This window comes from Alosa alosa, chromosome 18, assembly GCF_017589495.1.
Source record: "Alosa alosa isolate M-15738 ecotype Scorff River chromosome 18, AALO_Geno_1.1, whole genome shotgun sequence".
NCBI lineage: Eukaryota > Metazoa > Chordata > Actinopteri > Clupeiformes > Clupeidae > Alosa > Alosa alosa.
The window spans coordinates 25,258,693-25,278,884 of record NC_063206.1 but is presented as its reverse complement, the minus strand read 5'-3'; the positions used below and the strand labels follow the sequence as shown (position 1 = coordinate 25,278,884).

Below are 20,192 nucleotides of genomic sequence, written 5' to 3'. Positions count from 1 at the left end.
AGTTAGACCTTAGACTTTGCCAATCATTTTAAACTAGGGCCCAGTGTTAAACATTCCTCCTTTTCCTCAATGATCTTTTCCCTTTCAATCCATCCAAAAGTCCAGTCAGATGTTTAATCAGTTTAACTTGATTAACATGTTTAATATAGTTATATATATATATATATATATATATATATATATATATATATATATATATATATATATATATATATGTGAATATATATATGTGTGTGTGTGTGTGTGTGTGTGTGTGTGCGCATTTGCATACACTGCCTTCTCTGTGACTGTCTTGCCTATGATCAATAAATAATATCCTTGTGTTATGAATTTTGAGGTGGAGCTCAGTTTGTTTCCACAAAGTGAACACATTCACATTTTAGTTGTGTCAAAAGTGTCACAAGTATTACAAACTCAAACAGGAGCAGCCATGAGCAGTCTCCTCCATGCTGAGGGGCGAGGAACAGAGAGAGGAAGGACACTGAAAACAAGTTCTTTCTCTCGCCTGGCCTCATTCCTGAAAATAGACATCACCTGCCACCAGCACACTGGGCCGCAGAGGCTCTGGCAGCACTGCAAGCTCCTCTACTGGGCTCAGCAAGCGACTGCGACACAAGCCAGAGCGCAACACCCTCCGCATCCAGATCACAAACTCAGTGGTGTGGGAGACTAACCAAAGGAATCTCCTGGGAAACAATTAGAGCTCTCTCTCTCTCTTTCTTTCTTTCTTTCTTTCTCTCTCTCTCTCTGTTAATTGCTTTGTCGGCACAACCACTGGGTTGGTGCTCTCCCCGGTCAGTGAACAACAAAAAGGCCTGGCCATTCATGCTAACACCAGAGAGAGCCAGTGAAAGAGGCCATCCCTGGTCAGAACAGTAAAAAAAATGATACATTTTATGAGGATGACAATGGACAAAACAAGAAATTCAATTGCAGAACACAAGGCACATCAGAACTCATATTGAGAATAATGTAGCACATCTGATGACTAGCAGGCTAAGCCCCAGTGTATCCCAACAGTGAAACAGGAATGAACCCTGAACTTGAGTTCTGACAAGTAGCAGGACAACACCTTATGTCATTGCATTAGGCTACGGACTACTGTAGTGAAAAGTAATGTCTTCATTAGATGACAATTACATAGACAACGATTTGTGGAAATTGTTATGGACAGATGATTAAACTGTTTTACAGCATTTTGTAATGTCTATTAGGCCATCAGAAACTTGCCAGCATAAGTGAAAACTACGCACCATTCAGGTGCAATAGGCCCCGATCACCGTCACATGCGCCACAGAAAGATAACAAAAGTGTAAATTCCGTCTTGAAATATGTCAACAGTAGCCTATGTCTGAAAGAGCTGATTGCTGAATGATCGCATTTTGAAGACTAAATTAGCTGCGGGGTCTCCACGATTCTTGTCTTCCTCTGGGACAGCACAGATGATTCTCGAAAGTAGTCCACCATCATCATCTAGGGGACTTCCGTTTCTAGGTGAGTTGCATTGTCGTGGTTCTGACTTCTGAGTCTTCATAATGTAACACTTTGCATCTAATTGTGGCCATTTCTTTTAGTAAAGTGTGAAATCTTTGTGTGAAACCTGCAGATATCACAAAATTGTCATTTCGTGACATTAACGCCAACTCATGAAAACCGTCGTGCTCTGAGCTCCGTTGACACAGAGGGCATTCACGTCAATGACAGTGCATGCGCTTATTTGATTACATAATTAAGGTTACAGGTATAGCCTAGTCTGGAAAAGAGACTGCCAATCTCTCCTTTTCTCCGGTCTGGTACGCATATTATGAGCACCTGTGCGGCGGCAACATAAATCACGACAAAACTGGGTTCATCGCTAGCCTAAATGTTACTTTATTACAAGGACCACGCCTGTATCCCAGTAGCGTGCTACACTGTACCGTTATCCCGTACCTGTACTATAGACGTCCATGTTGTCATGGCGTTGGCTATCACTGAAGGAAAATGTGCAAGATCCATGCTGGCTATGGCTCAACACTGCAGATAAGATCCAATCCAAGACAGAAAAAAAACAGAACAAACCACCAAAATGCTGCTCGTATAGCCGGTTTTAAAGCTACACGTAGCCTAATAACACAATGTGATAATACGGCTCACGTCCTGATTCACTTTTGTGACCGAGCTGCAAAAACTACCGAAGATGCGATGAAGGCAGTTTTAGCAAGATGTTGCAGCAAGAACGTTAACAGTGCTGCTGCTTGGGTCGTTTAATCCATCGGTGGCTTTCACGATTGACTACAGGCTCTGACTCACTTCATTCAAGGCATAAACGTAGGTAGTCAAATATTTTGAATAGAACTTACCAGCGAAGGGACAGAGCAATCGTCACCGCAAAGAGACCAAGACTGAAGTCAGAGGCTGGACGAGAACGCAAGATCGCGCTGCAGAAATCCGCACCGTCTCTCTCCCTCCCTCTCTCGCTCCCGACCAACGACAGCGCTGGCTACTGCAGCCCAATTTTACCGAGGGGCGGAGAGTTCGACTGACAACATACAGCAGTGAGCGAGCGCGCTAAAATGCAAGCCTCTGATGAAAAAACACTCTTTAGAAACTCACAATATGTGTGGAATAGCGCAGTCTATGATGTCTGAAAGTTTGAAAACGATGGATCGCATATCAGGTTGTGTGTTTAATCTAAAAAGTGGTAAGCTTTACAGATACTTAGGCCAAGGGAATGATGGGTGATGCATCCCATAAGACCTGAGTCCTGACTGAGGGGAAAAAAACTCCCCAGACAATATCTGAGAGGAAGGCAGCATCAATGTTGATATTTTCATAGACTTTGCCATCCTACACTTCTTAAAAAACACTGTATCCTTGAAGATACCCATCCTACAGCTCAAAGTAGCCTACAGTAGGCCTACAGGATAAGTAGTCGTCATAACTGTTGAGAGTCAGCTCTTATCACAGTGTGTAGATGCATAGAAAAACGCCTCTCAATAAATCTCTGGAAAAAACAGTAAAACTGTTCTCTCTGTAAGCTCTGTTTGAAACCAGGAAGGTCTGTGTCATGTTATACGATTACAAATTCACCTTATTTTGCTTTGGATAAAAGTGTTTCCTGAATGAATACATGTTAACCATAACCTGTATGCACTAGCCTACCCCTCTAACATCGTGTATCATTAGAAATGAGCAGATAGCCAATACTCTATTTATAAATCAGTCATGATTTCGTCATTCTCATGGTATCATCTTCGCCATTACCTCAGTCATTCGTTTCATCCTACCAGAGAGCTGTTGGACTCCATCAGTGATTTACCAAAGGTTTGATTTACCACTGAAAGGAAAATCCCTTGAATATGCTGCTTCCTGCAGGGGTACAGCTGCTTGAACCTGAACGCCTGCTGTGTTGGGCAAAGCAACAAGGCAACAGCAGTGGTATCAGCCAGAGTCAGGGGTTATTGTTAAGACAGCAGAGAAACGGCCTGGTAATATGTTGGCTCTGTACACCCTGGATTCATACTGACAAGCATATCCACACTCATCAGACTCTCCACGAGAAATAGCTTGGAAGACATTTTCTATGTGCTCCTGGGAGCCAGCCTCTGTCTCTGACTTCTGGGCCCCAAGAATCAGATGATTTAACAATGTGTGTGTGAAAGACGTGGGGTCAGGTTGAATTACTAGTTTTTATAACCAACAGTAGGCTTCTCCCATCACATCTTCAGTCATGGCAAAGCCAATATCAGGAATGTTTCACGCTCGATGGTGTTTTAAGCCCCCAACGTCGTCTTCCGGGCAGCGCTGCCACCCTAACCCTAACCTTAACCCATGCCTAACCCGTGGACTAGATGGCTATCCAGGCATGTTAAAATTCACAGGTTAAAAACAGGAATGATGAATGTTACTATATATACCACTAGGAACTACAGTTTTCCCACTGCACAGACATGTTTGTTTTGAGATGACACCCTCTAAAAGGTGAGAGGTCAACTTGTTGCTGTACACTAGGCATTCTTGTGTCAGAGTAGCCAAACTCCAATAAAAGTAGAAGGAATATGTAGAGACACAGGGACTTTTTCTTCTGAAGAGCTGAAAGTGATTCAAAGATAAGTGAGAAAAGAATTCAGTCTTTACTGGGATATAGGCTTGTACCATGACATTTGTCTTGATTTGTCTTCAATGTTTTGTATATAGACTTATAGCCTACAGATGACTTGCTAAAAGTGACCAAATCAACAATACATGCTGCTCTACTGCCAATTAAAAATTTCCTTGTTTGAAGTGAATCAATAAAAACACAAACAAGGATAATCGTTTGTCCTTGTCATACCACATAGCTTCTCTTGACATTATCAACACCCACATACTAACATGGAACACCACGGCTGCAAACTGGCTCTCTTGTCATTTGAGAGTTGGAGTTCTCTCACAACTCTTTAGGTTGCCTAGCAACAGCCCTCTTTGAGAACATACTCCAGGTGAAGAGTTGTGGGTGGCTTGCCTCACTGTATGCAAATACATGTGCAAAGGTGACCGCATAGTGCGGGGATAGTGCTGTTACCGATGATTACTGTGCTTACTGTAGCTCTGGTATACTTTGAATGCATGTGGTGGAGATTAGAATGCTCTGTGTGCTAAATAAAAAAATCATCTGACCATTATCAGCACAACTGTGACAAACAGACAGCTAAGAATGCATCAATATGCATTCTTAGGCTCTGCCTGAAAAAAGTAAATAGAAATGAGCTACAGTATGTTGCTTTAACATCCCTTTAACATGGTCCTTTTTTAAATCTCTTTCACACAAGGTGTCCTACTGTGAGTAGTGTGGGTGCTGGCCGGTCCCCAATGGTATGTGTGTGTCTGTGTGTGTGTGTGTGTGTAAGAGAGAGAGAGAGAGAGAGAGTGAGTGACAGAGAGAGAGAAGTTTGAGTTGTCCCAGTATAGTGGCCAGGCGAGAGTCCCATCTCCCGTGTGCGTGCACTGTAAAGGCTCTTTGTGCTGGTCACTGGGACAGCCTGGGCCAAATGAAAAAGGCATCTGTGAGCTTTGTTCTTTCCAGACCCTTAGATAAAGTCTGCACCGAGTGGTTACCATGGACACTGGTAACAGTCCCTCTCACTGTTACCGTGGAACTGGGAGATGAGAGAAGGAGGAGGGGGGGTTGATTCCATGCCTGATTTCAGACGCTCGGCACCTCACACTGAATAGAGTAGGCGGGCTGAGTTCAACTGGGCTCGCTGCCTCCCTCCCTCCCTCTCGCTCTCTTCCTCCCTCTCTCTTTCTCTTTCTCTCATATACTCACACATCCACTCATTTTATCTCCATCTCTGTCAATCCATCTATTTTTTTCTAGTGCTCTCACACGTTATATTTCTATATCTCTTTCTCTCTCTCTCACCTCCTGAGGCTTGGCCACCATCCAGGGATCACAGGCAGCAGCAGGTGAATGCAATCACTCTGAGTTGCTGCGGAGGTGGCAGGCAGGTATGCAGACGTGTAGAATGGGGGCGGGGTTGATGCAGACCTACATGTGTGTCTCATCTGGACACCTTGGCTGAGAGTTGAAAGGCTCCGGCGCCGCTGGAGACGTGATGACCTTCGAGTCGACACAAATCATGAGTTTAGCAACAGCATCCTCACGTCTCCTCTGCCAAACAGCAGAGTTTGAAGAGTTACTGAGAGATTTTTTTCTGAGGGGGAGATGGCATGATTTTCTAAGTAGAATGAATCGCATTGCTAAATGCTTACAGTACATACTACATTTTGGCTGTACAGGTCAAAGGTCACACCCAAAATGTGGGTGTGACCTTTGACCTGTGCAAACGAACAATGAAAAGAGTGGGCGCAGCACCATGAAATGGGCCGCACAATGAAACAAAACGAGATAGAATGAAAAGGCAGCGCACCCACAGGATGACGTTTATCTTCCCTCTAAAGGAAATTGATATGGGTTGTTATTTTTTCTCACATCACTATCAAAAATGTCTTATCTGTATAGACCTTCTGGATCCTATTTCGATATGGCACTGCAGTCACCAGCTAAACAATGAACGTCAACATCAAATCATAAACTACAGAGAGTAAGTGTTCAGTCATGGAAACAAATTGTTTCATGCAAGCACGCATTCTCAAACAAATGGCTGTGAAACTTGAACTTCAGTTGTACATTGTGTGTGTGTATGTGTGAGTGTGTGTGTGGAGGGAGGGCGGGGGCACTTCATCATGCTCTATAACAGTTTCATTCATCATGATGTGATTATTGGGGGGTTTGCATTGGCCGGTTTTGATTATTTGGGGGTGGGCACTGATGTTTTCACACTGTAGCCTAGACACCCAAAGCAATGTTACCCTTTACATCCTGATGATGAATGTGTCTGCACCTCTTTGACCATCCCACGGCATCGCTCTTCACTAGTATCTTAAGCTGCCTGGTCCAGCAGCCTAACACACAGTCCAGTCATAGTCACTAACACCACCAAGACACTGGGCTTCTCATTCGCATGGCAACTCCACCACTTGGGTTTTAGAAAAAAAAAAATAAACAGAGCCCATTAGAAAGACAAAGGCAGTGGGCGTCATGCAGTCAATGGGATTTGTGAAGGTTACATAAGCGGCAGCAGCAGCAGAAACAGCACTGGCATTTGGCTTAGAGGTTGGTTGGCAGTGTATGGCCTTTTTCCTTTTCAACATGGAGGAGATAAATCCTGGTGTGCAGTACAGTTTGGCTCTGGCCTCTCTGGTCTACAGGGCTCGTCCCGTGTGGGGGCCGAGTGGAGTGGACGGCGCTGTGCTGTGCTGTGCTGGGAGAGAACTCCTGGCATGGGAACGCAGCTCAGCCGTGAAGAGGACAGGAAGGGGGGGACTGGCCCCCTCACTCCCCTTTTCATTCAGACACGGACATGCCATGACCAACACTGCCCCCCACAATCACCAACACACTCACAATCACCACCAACACACTCACACTCACACACAACAACACCACTATCACCACACTAACACACAGCAACACCATCATCACACTCACACACAGCATCACCACCACCATCACACTAACACACAGCATCACCACCACCATCACACTCACACACAGCAACACCACCACCATCACACTCACACACAGCAACACCATCACACTCAAACACAGCAACACAACCACCATCACACTCACACACAGCAACACCACCACCATCACACTCACACACAGCAACACCATCACACTCAAACACAGCAACACAACCACCATCACACTCACACACAGCAACACCACCACCATCACACTCATACACAGCAACACCACCACCATCAACTCAAAACAACAGCAATAAGCATCAAGGCTACATAAGTTATATATAATATACAACTTTAGATATACGGTCATGGCTGAATTTGTTGGTACCCTTACACATTATTGCCTTTAATCTGTGGGGGGCACAATGAAAATCCCATAAGTGGGGCTATCCTGTGTCAATACCATTTGGATGTTTGTGATACATTTATCCACTAAATTGTATATCAACATCTCATTCAAATTGGATCCAGAGTGTGTTGCATGGAAACACTTAATGCTGAATGTGTAACTATATTTGGAGCACAGACTGAATAGATGATTCTATGATCCTTTACCAACCCCACACTCACTTGTCACATTGCTTAACTCTAAAAACATTAGTCTTTGTTTGCTAGTATGATTGCTTGATTGTTAACTCACTGTGAGGCTGATGGAGAAGTGGATGAAGTGAGAGAACTGGGAGAGGGTTCTTGAAATGGTCAGAACCAAAGATTCTAGAATACTCTTTGGTCAGAATGTCTTGAGAATACGTCTATGGCATGAGAAGTTTGACAGCTGTAACAACCTGTGTGTCTCTTTTTTCCTGCTGTCCACTATAAAAAGTTAAGTGGTCATCTGTGTTGGCCTAACACAGTCACTCTTTGGTCCGAACTGTTTTGAGAATATATCTATGGCGTGAGAGTGTTGATAGCTGTTACAACCTGTGTGTCTTGTGTTTTTTCCCTACTGTCCACTGTAAAAGGTTAACTGGTCATCTGTGTGGACTTAACACTTACAGTGACCCCAATTATTCCCCCAGCCTCATTGTCAAGTGTAGGAAATGGGATTAGCCTGTCAAGCAGCTCACTTTAAGTGTTACTGTGATCCTTGTGGTCAAAGATCCACTTTCTACCCTAAAGGTGCACACACACACACACACACACACACACACACACACACACACACAAGGAGACACAACAGGTGGGCTTTATATAACCACACACTCCAGCAGGGCTGCTATGTTTATCAGTGTATCATTAAGCATCTTCTTCACACGGTCATGTGAGATGAGGTCGTGTAACCTCAGCCGGCCGCTTGACCTACGCCACAGTCAGTCACCACTCTGGACCGCGCTCCTGTCGTTTGTTCTGTTCCATTCTGTTCTCTCCCACCTGCGACCTGCCGTAATTGAGTTGCCTCTGCTCGAGAGATCTTAAGCCCAGGCACTAATCACGTCTCTCTCTGGCAGCTAAGCGGATTGGGCTCTGCCAACACACAGATTTACCCCACTGCCTGCTGGGGGCTGGGAGGAGCTTCGTAGCTCCGAGGTCACCTGACCCCCCCGCCCCAGGAAGTGACGATGAGTGGCTGAGGGCCTGGATGCTGCCAATCCCAGAGACTGCATGGCACAGCATCCCCATTGCTGGGTAAGGATGAGGGTAGGGCAGAGGTGAAGGGGCAGAGCAGTAGAGCAGTAAAGGTGCCAACACAAACGGCCAACACTGTTTTTACTAGCCAGCCTGGGGTCAACACTTTGGGATCTTTACAACTACAACAATACATTACATTTATTTATCCCCCAGAGACAAGAAATACTATTTTCTGATTGGCTGGTAGGGTGGCAATTAATTAAGCACTTTATCTAGATACCAAAAGTGTTTCACAATGAAGAGAGTAACCAGTGGTGTTACAGTGTAGTTACAGGATAAATATAACGAGCACAGCGCCATTCAGATGGATGAGGATGATCTATGGTTGGGGTATGGGGGTTGGGTGGAGGGATTATGATACTGTATTGTGTGACGTGTGTTACAGAATGCTCGGATATCTTTATACACATAGATCATTACAGAGTATTCTTCTCAAAGACAACGTCAAATGAGTCATACTACAAAACTATGCACAGGGAACTACAATAATATGTTGACATTTTTATGACTAGAGGAAAGGAATTGGCTATTTTCTACCTCTTACTGTTTGCTTTCATGGAGTGTGGAATGGATACCATGGAAACGGTGGTGCTGAAAGCTGGAGGGATGCTGGACAAATGTGCCGTCCATCTTGAGTCTGTCCACAAGCATGAGCCTCACTGAGTTTACATCTGCTGCCTGAGAGAAGCCAGGAGCATCACTGCAGGACACAGAACTTAATCAAGAGTGCAGTAATGCAGAGGCATACAGCTGGGCAAAAAACTACAACTCCCAAGCATCTTGTTTTTACCAGAGCTTTAATGAGAAATTATATTAATGTAAAATGTGATACAATGTAAAATAGAATCAAAACCTATTTGTGAACTCCATTGTATATCCACACATTAAGACAGAAAGAATTTTGAGACAGAATGTTGAGAGCATTCAGTCATTCCGGAATCTAAAACAATTTCACATGTAAATCAGATTTTCTTTAAGACTATACACATTAATTTAACCACAAATCTTTCCTGATTCAATGATATGGCAATGACCAGTGCCTCAGGCTTTCAGCGTTGCATAAAGTGCTGAAGTTTCGCCGCACGTGTTTTGAAGCCAGACAGCTCTAGCTGAGGGATGTCCCTCTCGTTGGTGAAGTCAGCACGGGTGATTCGGCTGCTGGGGCTTCCCTTCGTACTCAACCAGGCCATCCTGTGGAGAAAAGTCAACCAATAACCAATACCCAGAATTCAACCAGAGGATGTTCACAGGTGCTACATTCTCATCAGCCATTTTGAATCAAAGTTTTTTTCTTTACCAGAGTGAGCACATAATGCAACCAGACGTTGTTTGCCAACCACCATAAAAACCTGAAGAAGAAGAAGAGTGAGCACATGTCTAGTTTTGTAGTCCTACTAAGTGTTCTCAGTCTATGAGAAGAGACCGCATGCGAGGGCCAGATGAGTTTATATCTGCTGCTTGTGAGTAGTCAAATGGCATCATTGCAGGACACAGATCTCACAGTGATATAGTCACACAGCTGGGTACAAACCAAAACTCGTCTGCATGAAGTTTACCAGAACTTTATTGACCCTTTAATGAGAAATGATATTACAGTATAAAACAGAATCCAATTTGTGCATTCCATTGAATATCTACAAATTAAGAGTCATAGATTTTCTGGGATAATGCAGCCATTAGGGAGGATGAAACTAATTCACACAAAAAATCAGATTTTTTTCCACTAACTATACACATCAATTTAACCACATATGTTTACTGATTAAATGAAACAGTATTGATCAGTGCCTGAGGGTTTCATGCAATTATTAAATTATTTGCATGTGCCTGTTGTTGTGTTTCAGTAGCGTGTGCCAAAGCCAGACATCTCCAGGTGAGGGATGTCCTTCTCATTGGTGAAGACTGCACGGGTGATGCGACTGCTCGGGCTTCCCTCTTTACTCAGCCAGACCTTCCTGTCGACAGAAGTCACTTGAGTTGCTTGATCATGCACTACTTTACCCAGAATTCAACATGAGAATACTCAGGGATGCTACACTGTCATTGCTCATATTGGAACCCCACCCCACCCCACCCCCCATGTCTGGTTTCATATTCAGTGTTTAACTGCTTTGCTTCCTTCATAAGGGAGTACTTGATACAATGATAATGAATGACTATTACATTTCATGATGCAATTATGAAGAGCTGCGGGGAGTTGTTATTAGATTGAAAGTTTAATCCTGTTTGGAAAGCATAACTGTCGTACAATTTCTTCACACGTAACATCTGAGAACTGATTCAGGTTATGTAACATGGTTCACGTTCTGTGATATATTCTGTGTGCTGAGACAAAGGGTATTATTGTACGAGTAAACACTGTTTCTTTCAAAATGCTGTGTTAATTTTGAGGGTTTCACCATTTACAACATTTTACAGCTTTTTACTAAGCTGACCAGATATGCAAGCAAGGCATTACTGGGTAATTTGAAGCCATCAGACAACGTTAAAGCGCTTAAATTGAGTAAAAGGCGGAGCACATAAAAAAACCTGGGAACTCACATTCCATCTCCAAAATTAGCATCCCTCAAATGAACCAGTTGCAAGGAATCCTGAGGTCCTGAAGTGGTTTCTCTCTTGAGAATTTAACTTTTCTTTTTCAACAGCTCATACTGTCCAAACAAGGCCTTCCAGATGGCCAGAATGAATGTTCGCTTTCTAAAACAGATGGCTATCCTGCAGGGTTAGCATTAGTTCAAATGGGTTTATTTTGGGTATAAACTATGTAAGGAGAAACAAAACAAAAAAACACATCAGGACTACAGAAATCAACTCCTTATATAATGAAAGATTAAATATTGTATAAAGAAAACAGCATAACACCAAACTATCCATGACCAAATAGTACATCAGTTTCATTAAAGAATCATTCTACTGTTAGTTACTTAATGATCAACAACTGCAATAAAAGTCTATATAATTTAACTAAAAGGCATTATTGTCAGTTCAACCAAGTTCAACCATTCAACCAAGCTGGTTTCCTATAGATCTGACATGATGTAAAACAACTGAGGACTGTTCAGTCTTGCGTGTACTGTAGGCTTGTTGACACAGCAGGCTCCTCTAGAGAATCTAAGTCACTAAGGACTCGTATATATATATCTGTGCCTCATATGAGCGCCTGTGCTTGCATGTCCAGTTCTTAGAGAGGACAGTGCCCCTTTTAACTCCTGCAGCTGGACCTCAGCTCAGCAGTGTTTGCTATCAAACCTGTTACAGTCACCGCGAGAAAAACAGCTGGAGGCAGGCTGGCAGGGCACGGCAGTCAGGCAGTTGCCAACCGTGATGTTGCCACCCTGCTGCCTTCAGCCTGGTGGTGTGGGCGGTGGCAGCGGGGGCGGGGTGGGGTCACAGGGGTCACGCTCGGCCTGTCAGCAGCATGTAGGTCAGAGTGGCCCTGAGCCAACTCCGGGGCTCGTCCCTGTGAGCCTGTGTGCGGTTACGATTACGGCCGCGGCCGCCCGTAGATTAGCACAAACTCAGAGGATCAGCTCTCACTACCGTTACTCACTCACACACACACACACACACACACACACACACACACACACACACACACACACACACACACACACACACACGTGGCTGCCCCTCCATGCAGCAACTCAGACTTGCTGGGAGTTCAGTAGGGCCATGGCAACAGCAACAGCAACAGTGACATGACTGACAGCTGCTGCAGGGGGGACAAGGGAGGGCGAGGCACAAGAGCATGAGGGGCAATGCCAAGGGCAAGGTCTCCATCTACTGCCCACCCATACATAGCATCGCCATCGCCCATCGGGCGCTGCCCAGGCCCAGCAATGCTGCAGATTTACTAGCAATTGAGGAGCTTAGTGATCACAGTCACACAGAACTGCACAGGCGTGTTAATCCCCTTTTTATTTTCATGTTGTAAATAAAGCGCTGGTCAGGAGTGGTGGTAAGAATAAGCTCTGCATCAACAGAAACATTACAAATCTCATACAGGAAGAGTATAGCATGCACTGCCTTTCAATGGTGGTAGATGCTTTCAGGCAAAGAACATTCTTTTATCTCAACCTAAGGATTAGAAATATTACTCATGCTTGGACTGGACCTTCTGAGAACGAATGTGTAACCGAGTTAGCCCAAATTAAAAGCACATGACAGCAAACTGATTGGATAAGCACATGAGAAGTGTGTGTGTGTGTGTGTGTGTGTGTGTGGAGAGATATAGAGAGTGAGTGAGAGTGTGTCTGTAATCTCCGTATCAGCATATCCATTCAGTGGAGAAAAATGTGCTTGTGTGTATGAGTGTGTGTGTATGTGTGTGTGTGTGTGTATGAGTGTGTGTATGTGTGTATGTGTGTGGAACACTGTGCTTGTACATACAGTGTACATGTGCATGAGTATGTGTCAGAACTGTGCAAAGCATTGATTCATCCAAGTTATCTGCACAAGTGTAAACACCCACACAATACCACCCACCTACTCTCAATCGTAGAAGTGTGAACATCTTCAAATGACGTGTGTGTGTGTGTGTGTGTGTATAAAGTGAGGGGGCAGCGGCCTAGCAACACCATCACTATGGCACCATTTGGAGGGAAAAAATCCTTCCACAAGAATATTTAGCAGGGATTAGAAACGGTTCAAAGAACAAAAACGAAAACCGGAAACGAACATAATTTTTGGATGAACGTAACCGAAAACGGGAACAAAACCAATTTCACTTGTTCCGGAGTGAAAATGTTATTTTCAATTTCAGATAACCGGTTAATAACGGTATTTATCGTTCAAATGAACCTTTATTTAAATATTATTCAAAAGTCCATAGGCTTGGAAAGTCAGCTGCCCATAGGGTGAATTTAGCCAGATTTTATGAATCAGTGTCTCCCCTGTATAATAGGCTAGAACTACTAGTTGATAAAAATGATTTTCATATCCAACACTATCTGACTTTTCCAAGTAGCCTATATTACTGAAACATTGTGTGAGATAACATAGGCTACCAGAGACACTAGGAACATATATACAGGCATGTCGTGCAGTTGGTAGCACCACACATAGGTTAGGCTATTATAGGGCTTAAAGGACATTTTCTGTGCCTGAAGTTAGGCTATCAGACATTTTTTTATATTACGTAGGCCTACTTGCCTACTTTCAAATCTCGCTCCATGCCTGAATTCAAGCACAGTGTTTGAGGTGTTCAAGGCTGTTGGGGGCATATAGTATTGTGCACCGGCCATAATTCAACTTGTAAAGACAATATTATTTTTAAAGGAACGTTATTAACTGTTCTTCTATAACATTCTAACCAGTTACCATTTAGAGGAGAGGCCTTGGAACACTGGAACAGGAAAGAAAAAATATTGTTTTTTCTCAGAGCGAACCGAAATGAAAATCATTCTGTTTTAAGTCCCTGATATTTTGTGTGAGTGTCAATAAAGAGAAAAAATCCTCCAAGCGCATCTCCAAACTGAATCCCACTCTCCACCACTCCAGATTTGGGGGCAGATGCTCAATACCATCCATCAAAGCCGGCAGAGCTGAAATCACAGCATGACAAACACCCCCTACTGAGAATATCATGGATCGGCCGACTCTGAGACCTTCGGGAGACAGACAAAGCCCTCTGACAGGGTGCATGCTCCACTGTCACTCCCAAACAATCATTAAAGCAGCATGACCACTGCATGTAGTGGGCATGCAGAGAGCCAGTGTTGCCCAGTGCATAGATGATCACACTGCATTAACACACACACACACACACACACACACACACTTATAACATGGCTAAGAGGGATTACAGCCCAGATTCCAGGCCATCTGCGCCACAAAGACAGGAGCCCAACACACACATACACTCACACTCACACACACACACACACACACACACGTATACATGCACACATATGCAAACACATATACACTCACACAAAACACACACATACTGTACACACACAAACACATTTCCCTAAGACTCTTCACCCCTCCAATGGTCCTCGCCCCTCTATCTGCCTCTCTCTTCCTCCTCCTTCTCACACACACACACACACACACGCACTCAGACATACATATATATATACATATAAACACACTTTCTGCTTTTTCCCTCTCTCATTTTCTTAGCCTGTCACCAGGCCTACATCCTTTAAACATCCTCTCCTCCTCCTCCTCATCTTCCTACCATCCTCCTCCTCCTCGGGCTGCTGTGGTGCCCGTGTGTGTGATGTGGGTCAGAGTGCTCCCGGGAGAGTGGCAGCGCTGCTAAAATAGATTTGGTGTGGGCAACGGGTCGCCTCCCTCAGTGCACCAGCCAGCCAGCAAACCCAGAAAACTCACACGCCAGCCCTCCAAGAGCATGCGCTGCCTCACTGCCCAGAAACCTCACAAACCAGCCCCTCTGAGGACGAGCGCTGTCTCTGCTGCCCAGCAATGCGCATGCCTTTGCAGGCTTCTCAGAGAAAGAAAGAGAGAGAAAGAGAGAGGGGGAGAGACAGAGAGATAAAGAGAGAGAGAGAGAGAGACCATTCTTAGAAATCATGCACTTGTCTGTGGCTTATGGTGACCGCCTGTTCACTGTTTTCACTTTTCCATCATAAACACGGAGCTCTTAGGCTCACTAATAAAGGAAAATTATCTGTACATTTACCTTATGAAGCTGTCTCTGTTCTGCATCCCTTTATTAGATACAGTATTGGAAAACAATATGTTTATCTTGTCTATCATATCTTAATTCACAGGGTAGCTTTGTTTTTAGTGGACCCAGTTCAATCTAATACAGACTACAAAATAGCACTCTGCAAACTCTCCACTATACAATCACCTGAGATTAATGACTCTACTCCCACATAAAATGTTGCAAAGGTATGCAGTGTCTCATCAGCCACCAGGTACACATCTACTGTGCAGGAACGTTTAGAATAACCACAATAAAGTACCAGTACATATATGGCGGTAAGGACCGTCAGGCAAACATACTGTACTCTAAATAGTGCAATCTAGAAAGTCATAGGACCATTGTAACCTAATCATATACAGCACAACTTTGTAAACAAATCATCATACACAAATGACAAGGTCATCACTACCATTGAATGAGTGACCTTCCTTAATCAGGAAGGGATATATGACAAAAAATGTATATGAAGGAAGATAGCTGATCCTAAACACTCGTGTCCAGACCTGGATCCATGGGAAATGACTGTATGCTTTATGGTGTCCTTGTTGGCTTTAAATATCATCATCAGCACCATGACGGCCATGGAGTCTCCTATGTCTGGCCACTCTGTGTGGAAGAAGTCCTTTGCTCTAAGAAAGGCTATAAATCTAATCTAACATTTTCATGAGCAGGGGCCACTTCCTATATTTCCTCTTGAGTGCAGAGCATTATAGCTCCCATGCTAACCAGCAAAGCCAAAATAAACCCCATATGGAGTTTCAGGCACAGACATACTTTGCATTCTATGAGGCAAAACTATGTTATGTATCTAAATGTATGAACCAAATGTATATTAATGACTGGGAATGGAGCCATATCATGTGCACTTCATATGGGCTTTGTGGAATCTGGCAACAGCAAGTACAACACATCGCAACCCAAAATGTTCACAGTCCTGTTTAAACAGCTCACTGGTTTGTGCCACAGAAAGTTACTGACTTTTAATATCCCATAAATCATCTGTACACAAGCAACTAAGCTACAATCAAACACTTAAAACATAGCAGTCACTGAAATCACACGCACTTTTAACATTATTTGACAATTAATAACAATGAGATACCCGTTTTGCATTGCAACTGTACCACATTAGAATCCACAAAAACACAAATATGGTCTCAGTAAAGCCTGTGGTTTAGGAGTGTAAACGTTAACGTGTAAATGGTTAGGGTTAATTTAAAACCGTCAAAACATGTATGCAAATATGGCCCTTCCCGCCCTGTTTTGCATGAGCTTCCTGACTTATCTTCTTGTGGCATAGCAAAACAAACGTTTGACCTCCAGGCCCACATATTTGCCGTTTGAGCGACCTGCAGACATACTCTGAGCAGCATCACACCCACTTGTGCCTGCATACTCCCTCGGTTTGTCTGTGTTGTGGTCTGGCCTTATGTTAGAATAGATACTCAGCTCCCTCTCTCTCTGTCTCTCTCTCTCTCTCGCTGACTGTCTGTCGTCCGATGGTGCCTCCAGGACTTAAAATCAAACTGCAGCAGTTCTGATGTCATCCGATGCAGTCGCCCCCACGCCAATGACCTCATCACATTTGTGGGTGAGATATAGCTTACCCAGGGGACGTGGACGAGAGCACACACCTCTCTCATAATAGATCACGCAGAAACGCTCTCAGTTGAAACAAACTCTCAGGGGTGAATGCGAGCTCTTTTGGCATCGCTGCGAGAGACGCCTGATGCATTGCGCAGAGAAATGTGCTATAAAAATCAATCTCCAGACAAGGGAGAGTCAGAGGATGATTCAACATCCAAGGCAGAAGCCCTGTGACGCCAGACAGTAACCCTCATAGTCTAGAGACATCACAACAAGAGCAATCTCTCAATAAGACTAAAAGAGCAATGACATTTTTCTCCCCCTGACAAGATTTTTTTCCCTTGAACCTTCTGCAAGAAGGTGCACGGAAATGCATCACGTATATGAGTGTAGATTAAATAACAGTTAAACTGTCTGGTATAAACTGGTATGAAAGGGGTGGAGGGGGGAGTATATCACCCTTTTAACAGTAACCTATGTTGTGTGTGAAGAGATGTACAGAGCATGGATGTATTATGGTACAGGACAGAGGAGATGTACAGCTCTTACAGAGGATGGTAAAGACTGCCACCTGCTGGTCTAAAGTGGAAATCGCACCTTCCGGTGTGTAAATTGAATTCCTTCTCAGTGATGATGATCACTGTAGCCTACATAGTGAGTAATACAGAAATAAGGCATGAATAAAAAATACACAATAATCAATTTAAGAAGGTGTTAAGTGTGTTAGTGTGTGAAGTGTAAGTAGCTCATCTGCATCTACAACTTAAGAGCACCAGTTAAAAACATCTTCATCTCAACTATGCCTATATAATTCCTCCAGTGGCTCAGGAGGTAGAGGAGTCGTTCAGAAACCGGTTTGAGCGGTTTGAGCCCAACTCCTCCTGACCCTGTCGAAGTGTCCTTGAGCGAGACACTTAACCCCAGTGCTCCCGATGAGCAGGTTGGCGCCTTGCATGGCAGCCTCCGCCATCGGTGTGTGTGAATGGGTGAATGTGAGGCAAGACATTGGAAAGTGTTTAGGGTACTCGGAGAAGTCGGAAAAAGCGCTGTATAAATGCAGTACATTTACCATTCCTATTATGGGGCGGTGGTGGCTCAGGAAGTAGAGGAGTTGTTTAGTAATTGGAAAACTCGTCTCCTCCTGACCCTGTCAAACTGTCCTTTCAGCAAGGCACTGAACAACAAACCCCAATGTGCTGGTTAGCACCTTACACCATCGCTGTGTGAATGTGTGTGTGCTTTTACTCTGTACTCTGCTCGGTGGAGTAGAGGCTACATAAACACAGTCCATTCACCGTGTAGCTGCTAGTACAGTTAGAGAAGGTGGGACAACTCACATCTCTTTGACCTTGTCTCTGGGCCCCTGTACCTGCCCCACCACTGTCCCTTTATTGGTGTTCTTCACCCAGCCAACACAGCCCAGGCTGAGGCCCTCCTTCTCTGTGTACTGAACACACACACACACACACACAGCGAGAGAGAGGGAGCAAAAGAGGGAGGGAGGGCGAGAGAGAGAGAGAGAGAGAGAGAGAGAGAGAGAGGGAGAGAGGAAGAACTATGAGGAAATCTACCAAATTTAAATCCAATCGTTGAAAATGTGTGGTACAGCAGTAAGCAACTTACCATTCGGAAACAAACACCTAATGAAAAACAAAACATTTTAGCCAGTGGTTATCAAATGCAATAATTTCACACAATAACACACAATCCATTTCATGCTCATATAAGAAATGATTATGATAATGAACAATAAAAGATACTCTTTGAAATCGAAGTGACTTGTGGAATAATGAACAGCATGCAAACAAAACAACTAAACCATCAAGCCAGTACAGGTATCCTGCTCATTTGCTTTAGTTTTATGCAGACAATACTTCATATGAATATGTATGCATGTTTACACATTGGCGTGAGATCATTTTTCATTTTCAAATGGAGCTACAGTATATCATGAGATATCTGCAGCAAGAGTTCCACAGTTACTAAGCTGCATGCTTTTTTGAAGACTAAATTTAGAAGCACTGCAAAGATGGCAGCCATTACATTACAAATTACAACCTGTTCACACGTCCACAAGTGCTACTGTTCACAAGCTCCCCCACATCCTACCTTGAACGTGTCCATGTATCTCAAAATCTACGGAGCACAGGTCGGAGGACATTGTGAGCTGCGACGCAGTGTGTGCAGGTGCAGAGAGAGGTGTGTATCCAGTTACAGCTGCCACTGGACGGGCTGCGAGCTATTTTTAAGACAAATACATACGCAGTCAAGAAACCAATGACCCACTCTGGCAAACTGAACAAGCTAGATGATACAGCAACTTTTTCCATTTTGCAATGATGATGTGCTACAGTTTTTATAGAACAGATTTTGTTGACATGGGTTCAGAAACAGCTCCACTGTCAGCTGGTCAGTGGTACTGGGTGGGTCATGTCTTAGTGCACGTCTGCAGTCTGTGTTGTGTTTCTGCAAAAACAAAAAAAACCTTACAACATTGCAACAAAGGCATAAAAAACTATGGGCCATACCTTTGTGCATTTCTGGAAGAACATGTGAATATGCAGCATGATTGAGGTTTTGTCAAATGAGCAACTGTGACAGCAGACGTCTTTGAGGTTGCTCAACCCAGGTCATTATCCTGTGTATGACTGTAAGACCGCAACCCGATACTGTTGAAATCATAATACAGACACCAACTATAACTAAACATTAATCTGAGAAAGAATACTGGAGACCAATTGTGTTTCAGTTACAGTGTAGGATACTCTATACATTTGGTCCTTTAGTGCTCAAAAGCTTGCAAATAATGTTTTTTTTGTATATTGACCAGCTGAGAACTGGTCAATATACAGAGACTATTTTCAAATAGTCTTTGTATAATGTATGTTACATGTCTTTTACACTTAGTTGGGTTATGAAAGGCTTGTGGATTTTTGTAAATATCTGTAAAACACCTATGGCAAAACTAAAAAAAAAAAAAAAAAACAATACTGAGAATGGAGTCTCTGACATAACCAATGTGCCCCCATGTAACATTGTCGTGGGTAGAGAGAGGCATGACTCTTTCTGTTGGTTTTAGACTAATTGGGTACCCCCTTAGCGCTAAATGGGTACCCAGTACTAGAACATACACAAAAAGAGGAATTCCTTTATTATGTTACTTCTACCCAACATTCTACCCAATGATTCTGTACAGACAGTTGTACAAATAGACATCTGAGTATCCTTTAAATTAAAA

The 20,192-nt window shown here is 43.6% G+C and overlaps 2 protein-coding genes across 2 annotated transcripts in view; both read right to left on the bottom strand.

Annotated features, from left to right (window-relative positions):
- Window positions 1-2,484, bottom strand: part of LOC125311282 (spectrin beta chain, non-erythrocytic 1-like) — an 80,948-nt gene extending 78,464 nt beyond the window's left edge. Inside the window, 1 exon segment of the mRNA XM_048269179.1 lies at window positions 2,343-2,484. The gene's annotated coding sequence lies outside the window, so the exon portion shown is untranslated.
- Window positions 2,485-10,234: 7,750 nt separating this feature from the next.
- LOC125311146 (acylphosphatase-2-like) overlaps window positions 10,235-20,192 on the bottom strand; it is a 51,382-nt gene continuing 41,424 nt past the window's right edge. The window contains exons 2-5 of the mRNA XM_048268915.1: window positions 19,064-19,193; window positions 18,578-18,594; window positions 18,292-18,401; window positions 10,235-10,643 (exon numbers count right to left, since the gene is read on the bottom strand). Of these exons, the coding sequence (XP_048124872.1) occupies window positions 10,529-10,643; window positions 18,292-18,401; window positions 18,578-18,594; window positions 19,064-19,193 (372 nt within the window). The 3' untranslated portion in view covers window positions 10,235-10,528. The remainder of the gene's footprint in view (window positions 10,644-18,291; window positions 18,402-18,577; window positions 18,595-19,063; window positions 19,194-20,192) is intronic.